Source organism: Engystomops pustulosus, chromosome 2, assembly GCF_040894005.1.
Source record: "Engystomops pustulosus chromosome 2, aEngPut4.maternal, whole genome shotgun sequence".
Lineage (NCBI taxonomy): Eukaryota > Metazoa > Chordata > Amphibia > Anura > Leptodactylidae > Engystomops > Engystomops pustulosus.
In genome coordinates, this window is record NC_092412.1 from 61,362,913 (window position 1) to 61,378,246 (window position 15,334).

General features: G+C 40.6%; 1 protein-coding gene across 2 annotated transcripts in view; it reads left to right on the forward strand.

The window, feature by feature from the left end:
- Positions 1-15,334, forward strand: part of ARHGAP9 (Rho GTPase activating protein 9) — an 80,101-nt gene that overhangs the window by 10,261 nt on the left and 54,506 nt on the right. For both annotated transcript variants that reach the window (XM_072134892.1, XM_072134891.1), the window contains exons 3-4: positions 8,870-9,177; positions 11,180-11,436. In XM_072134892.1, coding sequence (XP_071990993.1) covers positions 8,880-9,177; positions 11,180-11,436 — 555 coding nt within the window. In that variant the 5' untranslated portion in view covers positions 8,870-8,879. The remainder of the gene's footprint in view (positions 1-8,869; positions 9,178-11,179; positions 11,437-15,334) is intronic.

Here is a 15,334-nt window from a genome sequence, read left to right on the forward strand (position 1 = left end):
CCCTCAAATAACTAGAGCAGACTCTTATAAACACATGGTCAAGTAGTTTGCATGTTCTTTTCAGTGCTAAGTCAGATAGAAAACTGGCGCAAACACTGTAATAAATGTGGGCCACTGTATATTCCCTAACCTATGCGGTAGTCTAGTGTCCCAAAAAGCCACTACAGATTCACTTTTATTTTTGATAAAAATAAACCCTTGAATTCAATGGTTTTACAGATCAGGATATTATAAAAAAATCTCTATAATAATGTCTTCATATGAGGAAACTACGACTACAATTTATTCCACTAGGTGGCAATGGAAAAGCCATGCATGGAAACCTTAGTTTGCCCCATGAGTCAATAGCTTGTAGAAAGGCCTTCTTCAGCGATATCTTATATGATTCTGTCAGTCTTTCATAATATTCTGGGGGAAGTGTGTCTGATTGTTTACAATATTTCTTTAGGTCATTGAGGTTTGTGGCCATTTGTTTATGCACAAATGGGGTTTCCCCATACTACACATTAATGTCTGATTGCTGAGACTGTTGGGACCTCCCCCCCCCCCCCCTTAATCAGCAGAATGAGAGACCAAAAGTCCACTTAGCTGTCCTGCCATTCTGACTTGACCTGTGAGCTCTTCTGAAAGGCAAATATTTTTGCCCTGCACCCCATAGAATGCTATGGGACTAAATCAGTATCACAGGACAGCAAAGGGGGCTTGCATTCCCCTGTTCTGACAATCATTGGGGTCTTGGCAGTCAGACTCATTAACAAGCATTAATACATATACACAGGAAAAAATGTCTATTTTATAGTAGACATTTGGGTTTAGGTGTTCACTTTTATTGAGGCCATTGCAAAATATTGATTTTCAGCCATGTTGTTGTAGAGTTCTGGTGCTGGTGTGCTTGGGATCATTGCTCTGTAGCAGGACGCTGTTTTGGCCAAGCTTTAGTTATTGGATACATATAAGAGATTATTATGAAGAGGGCACACGGGCTTAATGCAGCAAACATCCGTCGTTAACACTTGCGATCGCTGGCAGTGTAAACCATTTAAAGGCCTTGAAAACTTACAAATACCAAATGTTATAGTTTCAGAGTCACGAACATCTGAGACTCCTACCTGACTTGAGATTCGCTTTCTTTCAGCTTCTATCGGGGCATGTACAGTCCACCATACTTCTTCTCTTTTATACTTTACATTAATCATCCATACACATATAATCAAATATGATCTCAAAGTCATCAACCTATAGTAAATTTAAAGTGCACTATGCATTAAATTATCTATTTCACATCAGAATCAATAACAACTCGCATAATGGGGCAGATTTACTTACCCGGTCCATTCGCGATCCAGCAGCGCGTTCTCTGCGGTGGATTCGGGTCTTCCGGCGACTCACTAAGGCAGTTCCTCCGACATCCACCAGGTGTCGCTGCTGCGCTGAATGCACTGAAGTTCACCAAGCCGGGCCGAGTGAAGGAAAGCGCGTGTCGATTCTCCGAATCCATCGGGTTTTCGTTCGGCCACGCCCCCCGATTTCCACCCCGGGCATGCCAGCGCCGATGCGCCACAATCCGATCGCGTGCGCCAAAAACTCGGGGCATTTCAGGGAAAATCGGCGCAAATCGGAAATATTCGGGTAACACGTCGGGAAAACACGAATCGGGCCCTTAGTAAATGACCCCCAATATTTGTATAATTATTTTTATCGATGCGTCCCAAAATGCCAGATCAAAATATAAAAATGGTTATTACTGGTGGTAAAACCCGTAACATTAAATAGCGCCCAAATGTCAGAATCGCCACTTTTTCACCTTTTTGTAAATTTCGTATAAAATTTTGAATAAAAAGTGATTAAAAGATTGTACAATTCCAAAAATGGTAGCAATGAAAATGTCATCTTGTTATGCAAAACATGACACATTACACAGCTTCGTACACCAAAGTATGGAAAAGTTATTAGCAACAGAATTGGGCAAAATCAAGACTTTTTTTGTATAAAATGTTTTAATTTTTTTAAATCTAAAAAACATTATAAAATCTATACAAATTTGCTATCACTGTGATTGTACCAAACCAAAGAATACATTTGAGGTGTCATTTGGAGTTGTAAAAACAGAGCCACAAGAAAATTATGAAAATGTGTTTTTTCGCTGAATTTCACCACATCCAGCTTTTCAGTACACAGCATGGAATATTAAATAATGGCACTAGGAAGGACAATTTTTTGCGTGGAATACAAGCTTTTGTACAGATTTGTAAACGGGAAAATAAAAAAGTTATGAATTTTTGAGGTTGAGGAGCAAAAAATCGAAATCAAATAACGAAAAAGGCCAGTGACGTAAAGAGGAATTCATGGTTGACTCGCTGCAATGTGCCTAGGTCCTGTAACTGCAAAACAAACCCAAATCACCCCCTTCTATCACATGCTTGACAGTTTGTAGGAAATAGTTATGCTGATATGCTGAGTCTGTTTTCTGCCAAATTTGGCAATATCACAAATATCTCCACATTGGTCTTGTCTGTCCAAAGGACAGAGTTCTAGAATTATTGTAGTTTGTTTAGAAGCAACTTTGCAAACTTAAAGGCGCTTACTTGGCTAAAAACATAGATTCCCGCTCCACAGAATTGGCCATCAATATCTGATCGATGGCCAGTGCAACACTTACTGTAATATCTACTTGAAAGATTGTCACCTGTCTTAAATGTCTCACTTATAAGTCTTATAACCCTTCCCTGATTCATCAGAAGCATTTGCTTCTCAAGGATGATTGCTGATATCCTTCCTACTTGGGATTGTGCCACCACTGAATGCCCCTGTATACCAGCAGTCCCAAAATGTCTGCTTTTATAGAGTTGGTCATACTTGCTGTGATAATCATTTAATCAAGGACATTGGATTTGCAGGAACTGGCTGCAATTTACTCTTAACGGCCTGTTCAGTTTTTGCATGAGTTATTGTGACTAAAATTAGATATATAAAGTCAGGAAGGTGGAGAGTTTAACATTAAAGTCAAGCTCTCCCTATCACTGAACACCTCCTCCCATGTGATTGACATCATGCGCTGGACTTCAGGTGACCTGATCAATAATGTCCCTGGACCATCAATTACAGTGAATGGGGCATTTAAAGGCATGAAGAGCTTGACATCAGTGTTAAACTCTTCGCCTCCTTGACTTCATCAATCCAATTTCCATCTCACTTCAAAGTTGATTTTCTGGATGATGGCACCACACTGGGCCATGAAAGAAACATCATCTAGAAGCTGCTAAGCTGCTTGACAATGTCAGGCTCAGAGGTAGTGGATCCTCTGAACCACTGCGGACGATGACACAAGCCGACACCTGGGACTGGAGATAAAGTGGTACCCTGTTTTCAGCAGAGCCCTCCGCAAAGTGGGTTGGACTTGCTGTGGCGTGGTACCACCAGGTCGTTCCACAGGTACAGGTACACAAATGGCAGGCAATCTCGTAGTCGGGGACAGGCAGGAGTTCAAGACGGGCAGCACAGGGTCAGAGTCGGGGACGTAGCAACAGGTCAGGGCAGGAGGCAGAGGAGCGCAGTCAGGAACGGAACCGGGGTCACAACGGGAAATCTCAATAACAGCACAGGGCATCAGACACAGCTTTCTCTAAGGCACGAGGCATGAAGATCCGGCAGGGTGTGATGGAAGAGGCAGGTTTAAATAGCCTTATGAAAAATGGCCAGCGCCAATTAACGGTGTGCTGGCCCTTTAAATTACCTGAAGCCAACGCGTGCACGCTCTAGGAGACGGGGACGCACGCGCACGGACTGCGGTTGGGAATCCGGAACGGGGACAGATGAGTGGCACCAGCGCCGTGCCAATGGGCACCAAGGAGCACAGGTGAGCCTGTGACCAGTGATATGGGTCGCTGGAGCACCTGTGACAGACAACATACTGCTAGTGGTTTATTAGGCCAATTTGTGATGACAGGTTCCCTTTAATTGTGAGTTCCCTTAATTTTAACTTGTAACTAATCTTGTAAACTTGTAACTAATAAATGTGATAAATTAGCAACATTAGGTAACTCTTCTCAGTTATCTGTATTGAAGAGCATACAAATAACACACAGATCTGTTCTCTGCTTTTGCTTCAGCAATATAATATAGAATATACCGGTATATATAATATATATAATATAAAATCAACAATGGTAATTACTATATTTCAAAAGCAGCTTCTGAACATAAGAACTCAATGCTGAACATGAGCCTTTTAATACCTTTACAGACAGGAAGCAGATTATTTCAGTTCCCTTTCACGATAAAGTTTTAGGCTATTAATTTTCATGGGGTGGTGAGAAGGTTTTAGAGAGTATTTATATATCAAGTTGAGGCTAAACTTGTGCTTGTCATAGATGGTAATAGAGGTTTCTTTAGAACACATTTATTTCGGCAACATCTTTTGTATTGTTCTAGTCAAGTATAGCAGCAGAACAAAATAATGGAATGATGGCACCAGATTTTAAGATTAATCAATTATCCAATAATTCAGATCAAAACAGGATGCAGAAACATTCAGAAAGTGTCTATTTTTAAAGAACATCTACCACCAGGTTACTAAAGGTGGGGACCCCAGAGTTACTTTGCAGCTATTTGGAGGCACCAAGCCAATAGTGTATAAGAAACTGTGGTGGTTTAGAGCCTCAAAATACCAAATATGTTATAATGTTCTTATTGTCCCTTAGAGGTTAAAGAAGTTAAAGTGGTTTGTCCGTTTTCTTTTTTTTTATCAAATAAATTTGTATTGAAAATGTTCAGTTTTACAAGCATACATAACAAATCAATACAAAAACGCATCCCCCTTCCCTTTTACCGTACAATAGTGAGATGTCACACAATACATCAGATGTTTACAACATAGCCCGTCTTCGTCCCACCCCCCACAACAACATTAATGGACGCCTTCACAGGCTGTGTACTCTCAACACTCTAGTTTCTCTCACCTGGCCAGACTCCCCATATTTTCTCAAACTTAGTTATGGCATTCCATTTAAGATACACCCCTTTCTCCATTTTAATTAGTAGTCCCATATGCTCTCTGAATTCTCATAGTGAGGGAGGGTCTGGACTCAGCCACCTTTGGGCTATCAGTTTCCTTGCCTAGTACAAGGCTCTCTGCAGACCCATCTGACCCAGTCAGTCACCGACAACTCCTCCAGATATCCCAGAAGACAATACAGTGGGTCAGATGGTATCGTAACCTGGTATATACCTCCTATGTAAGTTAAAACTCTGTTCCAGAATCTACCCAGAACATGTGCAGATGATCTTCCAGCCCCATGGCACACCTAGGACAAGCATCATCAGATCTAACTCCTATCTGACACAGGAAGGATGGGGTTCTATATACCCTGTGTAATAGAAAGAACTGTGATGACCTAAGGGCCTCAATGGTTGACATCTTGGGGACAGAGGAAAAAATATACTCCCACTGCTCATCTGTTATTGTCCCTAAGTCATCCTCCCACTTCTGCAATATTGGGTATCGTTTTAAGTAGGTATTTATCAAATGGGTATATAATAACAAGATTAACCAGTAGTATTCCCTTCTGGGCTACGAGGAAGGTAACAGGGAATGTGCCTTTAGTTAGTACCACTGACTCCGCTTGTGCAGTCCAGGCACGCAGTATTTGTAATAACTTATAAAATTGGTTATGTGGCAAGTGAAATTATTCCTGTAGGACCGAAAATTCTTTAAATGTTCCCTCATTATGCAGTTGCTGGACAAATTTTATACCTGCATTTTCCCAGGGACAAAATCCCTCCGGTCGGAAGAACTCAGGGAGCTTAGTATTTCACCATATTGGTGTATGTGTACATTGCTTCACCTCCACCTTATTGTTTAGCCTTATGCCACACCTTCCAAATGAGAGAGCAAGTGGAGATCCTGAAACTATTGTGAGCATGAAAACCCTGCTCCACTGCTGACAACAGGGGAGTGTGCCTCACCATTGTCCGCATTAGCTTACCCACTGGACCCAAAGGTTTCCCTCCTCCCCCAACCTTTAAGATGCTGTAGCTGGGAGGCCAAGAAGTATATCCATGGGTTGGAGGCAGCCAGTCCCCCTGACTCTTTTCCTCTCTGGACCATTTCAAATTTGATTCTGGCCAAACCCTTTTTCCAGATTAGTTCCCTGTATAGAGTTTGAAACTTGTATAAATACCTAAGTGGGATCCAAATTGGGACATTATGAGCTGTATGCATAAATTGTGGTGGCATCAATATAATTTTTGTTAGATTAGTCTTACCCATCACGGACAGTGGGAGCTTGCACCGTGTTGTGATCTTACTCGCAAATTTAGATGTAAGGGGCTCTATGTTTAGAGACTGGCAGGAGGTTGTCCATTTTCAGCAAATAATTGATTTTGTTTGTGTAAGGAAAAGTTATACTCCGATTACTCTCAGTAATAATAACGGCTCGTCCACTTGCCTGTCCATCACATCACCATGGACAGATTATATCCACTGGAAGTAAATAGAGAAGGTTTATTTAGAAGTACAGCAAGCAGAGATCTAGAAAACTGTGAAGAATTGATACAGAAAGTATATTGAAAAATCGGATGACCTTTCATTACACAAATAATATCAATTATTTTTCTGAAAGTGGCCAACCCCTTTAACTCTATACTGTTTAAAGGTGAACTTATAATATGACAGCACATATTAGTCTTCTATACTCCCTCTAGTGGAAGTTGGAGGAAGCCATGTTGCTGTCTGTTATAAATAGGAAGATTTGGATTTCGGTATCAATAATGGATCTCTAACTTATACAATTATATATTAAATAAATAAAATACACAGAATTTTTCATCGATTACATGATAATGAAAAGATTCCCTGTGCAGATCACATATTATTTGAAAAGTCAACACAAGAGCTTCATAAATATAGTGATTTTACGAGACAGAATCTGTTTAAATACATGAATTCAATCCAAACTAGACATGATTGCAAGTATAAAGCTCCGTAATGAAGGTACAGAACCGAATAGCAGCTGCCAATGGTAAATGGATGTGCCAGTATACAAAGTTTTATAAATTGACTGAAAATATGAATTTCCTGATTCTTGATATATTTGCAAGTTGAACTGTTACAGTAATCAATTGGAATTCAATAGGGAAATTTTCACAGTCAATAGTTTAGGTCAGTATTTTATATCTAATGTATATCTAATGGTGTACGTGCACCACCTTACCACTCCGTACCCATGAAAAGATAGGACATGTCCTATCTTTCCCCATATTACGCCGGCGTGCAACCTTGTATCTCTATGGAAAGGGACGGGGGCGAGCAGTGCTCACCCCCCTCCTCCTCTCCCATGCGCCAACGCGTGCCCGCTGTGCTACGGTACGGCGGGCAAACGTTAGTGTGAATGTAGTCTTATGGGAATTTTATTAAATTAGATCAGTGATCAGAAGGGCCCGTAGTGTGGTTGGAATGTGACTTGAATGTGAAAGAAGGATATTGGTAAAATATAAAGGGAACCCGTCACCCCATTTTTCACAAATACAGGGAGTGGCAGGTTCCTATAAAGCCCTAGTAACTATCTGACACCCTTCTTTTAGCTAAAAAAAGTTTCCCTCAGATGCCCCTAAAATTAGAGTTATAATCTTCTCTGTTATCTATGGATCTTTGGCTCGAGGCGAGGGGAGTGGCCTCATGTCATGTGACCAGGGTGACATCATCAAAGGTCCTTTAGCTACTTAACATTAGCAAACTGTACCCCATGTACATATCTGACCACATAAAAGAATCACAGCAGCCTGCATGGATTTCTACTCCTCTCCATGCATGCTACTGTGATTTATGATACAATGGGGCAGATTTATCAAGCTGTCTGAAAGTCAGAATTTTTCTAGTTGCCCATGGCAACCAATCACAGCTCCCCTTTAAAATATTCATGAGCACTGGTAAAATGAAAGCTGAGCTGTGATTGGTTGCCATGGGCAACTAGACATATTCTGACTTTGAGACAGCTTGATAAATCTGCCCCAATATGCTGTGATTTCATGATATATGCTTGGTGTACAGTTTTCTAATGCTAAAAAGCTGAAGGACCTGCGATGATGTCACCCTGGTCACATAACGTTACAGCTGCATACAAAGATAGGATGACAAGGAGCTGCTGGATTCAGCCCGAGGCCACGCCCACCTCGAATCGCTGTAGCCATGCTTGGATGCCAGGTAAAACTCAGGGGATTAAATTGAGGGTGTGCAGGGGGTGCAGTCGCAACCGGGCCCAAGAGGCTTTGGGGGCCCGTAAGGTCTCACTTTCCCATATGAAAAGATTAGTACTATAAACTATACATTATAGTCGGGCCCTGGCACAATGCACTGGGGTCCATCAGCTTCAAGTTATGCCACTGGTAAAAGTATAAAGTTTAATATATGGGAATCTCAGGGGAACAATTTTTAGCTAAAAGAAAGGTGTGAGTTAGTTACTAGTGCTCTATGGGAACCTGTATTTCTGAAAAATGTGGTGACAGGTTCCCTTTAAGGACATTGCTAACAATCCTGCCCATCCCTTGTTTCAGATTGGAAAAGCAAGTTTAGTGGTAGATATGTGCAGATGAAAATTAGCAAAGAACGTTACCACAGGTCTGTTATTCCTTTTTCCATTGCTCTTTATAATAAGGATATTGCAGGTTCATGGGCTTTTGGGTAGGAAGGGGTATTTTATGTTTTACAGCTTATTGTGTATTATGTTTTTTGTAATGTTTTTGTATTGCTGGATCATAAAATAATTTCCCCTTTGGGGATTAATAAAGTTTTATCTAATCTAATCTGTTTATCCCCCAAAATGATGGGTCCCACTTTGTGTTTGAAAGGTATTTCTCTAATTCTTTTGGTTAGGTTTCCTGAGATGTTCTCTGGACCATGGACACTGGAAGGCCGCAGCTGGAAAAGATCACACCCTACCACAAAACCAGTGATCTTGAGAGTCCTCAGCAGTTATATGTTCCAGGTTGCTGATGGAAGCATCATTAGTCTGAAGGAAGGTGATGTCCTTCTGCCTCTAAATAAGCTTGATAAGGATTGGTGGCAGGTCAGGAAAATTGGAGACTGTGAAAAAAACAAACCATTCAGTGTACCCACCTCATATATCAATGAGCTGATCACCCACAAAAATCAGGGACACCGAAGCAAAACTGAATATATAGGTAATTTACTATTCTATATTACATAGCATGTACAATTTGGTGTTTTATTATGGTGGGTAGTCCAGGATCGATACATTTTTAAGTATTAGCCCTTGGGTGGTGCATAATAAATAGATGTACTACCTTTCCCTTCACCTCCAGCATCTTCCATGAGTACTTACCTTTATCGCTATACAGAGGATCAGTGGTGGTGTTTCTTTATCGTGCACCACCTTCTACAGCCTATGGCTGCTGTGATGATGCCCAGTGTCAGTATGATGTCATCACTGATTTTTTTGGGGGGATTTAACATACCGTTCCCCCTGCTGCCGCACAATGCACCTCTTGGTACATCTGCCGCACAATCATGCGCTCGGGTGTATTTTATGCCAGGTCCAGCCTGCAATAGCATGCTATATAGAGCATGATAAATTCAACGCTTTGTGTACCAATAGAGGTCAATGTTGATGGGGGTGCTTACAGAGGTAAGATCAGTATTTATTCTTTCTTTTTTTAACACCACCTCAACTCACATCAATAATAAAAAAATAGATTGATCCTGTACTACTCCTTTAATGCATAAAAGCAAGTATTTCTCTGGGGCGTAACTCGGTTGCATCCGGGCCCAAGAGGTTAGGGGGCCCATAAGGTGTCATTATCCTATATGAGAAGACTAGTACAATAAACCATACAATGTAATCGGGGGGCCTGGCACAGACTTAGCACTGGGACCCATCAGTTTCAAGTTATGCCACTGGTATTAGTAACAATTTTACAAATTTACATGCTGTCAGCATATCCTAAAACAAATGGACATGTGTATGGCAAATATATACAGTATGATATATGGATCCTTATTGGAATATCTGTAGACACATGATGTATCTATTAATACAAATGGTAACCTGTATTCTTCTCATGGCTGATAAGTACAGAGCATCTGTACTAACTGAACTAACTGCAGCCCTACATGTACAATTCCTTCCTGTAGCAATAGTAAAGGGTATTTTAGATGGCTAAAGGAAGAATTCTAGGAACATTTGTTCCTTACATTGTATTACCCCATGTAAATATACGCAGATGACAAACCGGAAACCACCTCTTTACTGTTTGCATCTTTTATGTGGCATAATTATGTGGCAAACTGTAAGGATATACAAGCATTATAATTTCCTTTCTATTATAATATGAGCGTATGGTGCATATTACAATATGAATAATAAAACAAATATCTGTTTACAAAATTCTTTAACATATAATATATTCATCAAAGCTATTCCAGCCACAAACATATATCTCCAATTTATGGAAAATATGCAATAGCCTAATAGAAATGATAATAGATGTTCTAATCCACTATTTGATCATCACATTTGTATTGCCAATTGTTAGGAGCCAATAGAGTTCTCCAGAATCTGAAAGTCTCCGGAGTCTACCCTATCTATTTGTATCCATACACACCTTTGTATCCATACACAACTTTTCAAACTCCACCTCTCAAATGCTTTACATGCATGACACTGGCCTCAACATCAATGAGACCAGTGATGGATTATAGCAGTTGTGTGTATAGGTGAAATGTCATTCATCACTTCAGCACATTAAACAAAGACCAATGGAGAGCACCGATGAGGCCATACAGGAACTTTAGGGGATTTCTGCTGTTCCCAGAAAAACTCAAAAGGTTTTGTGATGTACAACATGAAGTTATGCAGTAAAAATGAAACTTTTACATTTAGACATGTTCATATTTCTTGTCATAGTTCCAGTGAAAATTTTAGAGAGAAGTTATTTCTTTCATTCTGGTTAATTGTTGAAGGAACATAATTTTATAGAGAAATCTAAATATAACAGGAAATAGATAATACAGTGGATGAGATGGTGGATACGACTATGTAATGTCTTCCTAGCTGTGAGGTAAATAGACAAACTCTGTGTTTAATCCTAAATCTCTGTGTTTTACCAGTTTATATTGTTGGTGAGTTTTAATTTGATGTTTTTTGTGTTTTTTTATTTCTGACAGTAAGCAAACTATTTCATAGATCCCAGGATAACCTGCTCATTCCTCAATTCTCCACCTCGAAAATGGAAGTACAGAATCGCAGCAACCAAAAATGTGAGGACCCACGAAGAAAGGAAGAAAATGTGCCACTAATATCGGGCATTTTGACCAGATCACATAGGAAGAGTGCCAGCTTCTCTCTAAGTTCCTCTTGGCATGGACAGTTCCCTAAAAGTGAAAAGCAGAAAAACGTGTTCCAAAAGTGCGTTTCTGAAAAGGTAGGTTGAGATCAAATCTCATGGTGGCATGGTGAAAAATGTCTTACGTTTTGGGATAAAATGTCTTACGTTTTGGGATAACATGATCCAAAGCTTGATCTAAAATTGTGCAGGAAACTTTTAATGAGGGAATATTTTATTCATATTTTACTGTAAAGAATGTCTCATGAGGTTTTAAAACTGGTATCAGCTTTAAAGGGGTTTTTCACAGGATAGGTCATTAATATCTAGAAAATGGAAAACCCATAAAATCTCTTTAAAGGACATCTACCACCATAATGAAGGATTGTAAACCAAGCACGCTTACTTGCAGGTGTGTGCCCCCTCTGGCAGGATCCACTCTTGTTTTAGCTTTTTATGTCCTTGTTTTTTGAAGGCTTTAAAAATTATGCAAATGAGCCTGAGGGGCTCCAGTCTCCATAGCTATAAGCTATATTTTTAAACATGGACATAAAAATATAAAAAAGAGTGAATCCCGCAACAGGGGGCTCACACCAGCATGTAAGTGTGCTTGGTTTCCAATCCTTCATCCTGATTTGCAAACTTCCCAGAATCCCCGAGTGGAGCATCAATGGTTATAAGTCTTCTCAAGTGTCCAAGGCGACCTTAATTGGGAAAGTCTCTGTAAAGAGCTTTATGTCATTAGGCTTCCTGACAGTCATGCTTGATGTTAAGGGGGCTGCCTTTCATTGTTTTCCTTGTCCCTGTACTTGTGATCAGCGGGATTCCAGCAGTCTATCCTATCCTGTGGATAAGGTTTTCCTGTTGCTATTTATGCTGCAATATAGGTGAGTTTTACTAGAAACTGAAGGGTTAAAGTGCCGGAGCTTTTTACTCTCCTGTCATAAACTTATTTAATTGGTACAACCCTTTAACATCGTAGAGTCACAATTTATAGCTTATCCTTAGGTTATTAATTAGAGACTGCCGGGGTATGACCTATGGGGCCTGCACTGCCAAATGTGCTGTTGAAGCGGTGATGTTGTAGTGGGGGCCCCATCCAAACTTTTGCAAAGGGGCCCACTGGATACTAGTTATACCCCTGCACCTAAATATCTCTCTCCTCTATGCCTGCCTTAGTGGTCTTTGTGTTTTCCCTTCTATCTGGAGCATAATTGGTGATGACTCTGTTAGCCTCCCCCCCCATCATTTGAAGAAAAAAGGATATCCCTTCCTAGTATTACATCACTTACATCATTTACCACATCGGTAAAGGTTTCTACAGAAACTAGTTCATACAGCAGGTTTAACAAGCAATACAAGTAGCCCTTATGTTATAGGACCTGTCATTGTATACAGAACAAATTAAACAAGGTGTTGGTCTACTAGAATCAAGTAGAGTTTGTACAGTTTGTACCAACTAGAGTTTGTAGAGCTCCACAGTTACTGTACACACATGTCCATCAACATTTTCAGTAGTCATAGCCGAAAACCTTAGCAAACATAGAATAGAATGAAACTTTATTTATCACCGTGGGAGGGAAATTATTTTGTATAAAGTGTCCAGCATTTTTCTACAGTTACACGTTATACATAGGGGGACATTTTTAGTGAACAGACTTTTAGGAGTTACTCAGCTTGGTTGCTATTGTTTGCTTTCTTAAGTTACTAGTTACAACAATATATTACAGTATGGTGCAACACGACATACACCGGAGGTATGAGCACATTACACGTTTACACTTGCCATTCACATTGACAACACGGGTCACTTATATGCTTGTTACCTGCGCCAGGCTACCTGCCTCACACTGCTTTTGGCCCCACCATAGCAAACCCATTGCATGGCTATAGACTTTAAAGAACAGTTGGCAGCAGTATGCCCCTGGAGTAGAAGAATTTTATAGTCTTAGACTTTAAAATATGTAAAAAAGAAAAAATGTATAGTCTTAGACTTTGAAATTGTTTTTTGGTTAGGCTACAACCTAATTTTCACCTGATTTTGTTCCATTATCTTTCTATGTATTGCTGTCTCCTGTTTTTGTCTCTGGGTTTCACTTTGTTGCAGGAAGAGAGTTGTCGCCTACCATGTAAGTAGGGTTGGCAAGTAGGTGGGGGCATGTGTATACCTATATACTGGAGGTATGTGCTGGGCTACCTATATACAGGGGGCATATGCCTGTGCTACCTACAGTAAATACCGGTGTGGAATGTTTCTTGACTACCCATATAATTGGGGGGCATGTGTGGGGCAACCTATATACTGGGGGCTTGTCCCGGGTGTCATGGTGAGGATGCCGCTGCTGTACAGGTTAATTTAGCCTACTTAAACTTGCGCTCACCTTTCACTCAGGATATAAACTGAGCATAAATCCGTTGCCACCACTTATTACATTTACAGTGGGACCATTAAGTATCCCACTCTACATTCACTCTTGCTTCTCAAGCAGTCACCTTGTTACACCACTAGACATGCACACTCAGCACACTAGTAGTCACACAGCTAACCACACTTTACAAGGCTATGAGTTCAAAGAGCATACAGGGACCAAAATTAAAGTAAACGCTTTAATTACAAAAAGGAGTTCAGTGCATCAAAAAAGAGGTTAAAACAAAAGAATTACAAAATGGAATTACACACACAAAAAGGGAGAAAAGTAACAGAAACTTACAACTTAAAGTAAATCCTGAATCCCTGGAGGTGGGAGAAATATGGAACTCATCAGCTTGTCTTAGCCCCCATAGAGTGAACATTATATCCTGTATCTCATATTGTTTTATAAGATCTCTGCTTAGTTCAGGTTTCAGAACCTCCCATTCATTAATTAGTCCACAGGGTCTTTCAGGATTGTAAAAAGTGTTAATGGGGGGGGGGGGGGGGGAGAGTACAGGAATATTTAAAAAGTCCTTTGTTTCCAAATCCTGATGCAGCCGAGACCAAATTACATTTGACCAGTTTTCAGGTCAGAGTTTATCAGGCTGTAAAAACTCAAAGATTCCATTAAAAGCTGCCTGGACAGTTCAAAAGATGCCAATTGTCATATAGTTTAACAAAGTTAGTAATTGCCCTATAGTTAAACAAATCTTACATATTCAAGATTAATATTTTCTTGACACTTGGACTACCTATATACTGGCATACTGGGGAATTTACTTGGCAACCTATATAATAAGGGTATGACCTGGGCTACATATAAACTGGGGGCATGTCCCATGGCTACCTCTATATTGGGGGCATGTGCTCAGCTTCCTATATACTGAGGGCATGTCCCAGAACTACCTAAATACTGGGGGGGGGGGGGGTGCTGAACTACCTATATACCCTATATACCCAGGACATTTGCTTGACTACCTACCTACTGGGGGCATGTGCTGGGTTACCTACATAGTGAGGGCATGTGCTGGGATACGGTACATGCTGGATTACAAATATACTGGGATCATGTACTGGCCACATTTTCCCTACAAGTTTACAGGGAGGAGGTGCACAATTTTGCTTGTCTGCCTAGGGTACTGAAATGCATTGTCCCGGCCTTGCTACACAGTCCTTCTTCTTTGCTTCTACTGATAATGGAGGGGCTGTGGTATAATTCTGTACAGAGAACTAAGGGACAACAATGGGAAGAATTCTCCAGTGAGCTTGGAGCACCTACAATTATTGAAAAATAATTTATGTGCCTGGTGGCATGTTACCTACTCCTGCGTGTGCTGCCGTCGTGTTCCAGTTATCTTCCTTACCACGATGGCCCACTCCGCTCTACTCATGGCTATCCTGACATCCCAGATTCCTCATGTGTGCATTCCTGTTTTTAAAGGGCTGGTGCATCCATAATAATGTGTTTCCTAAACATTATCGATACTAGGACCTTGTTTCCTGTTTCCTGTGCCTGAGCTGCACTACGTCCACCTGCCCTGACCTCAGCTTGTGTACAATTATTCCTTGTTGAACCCCCTTGGT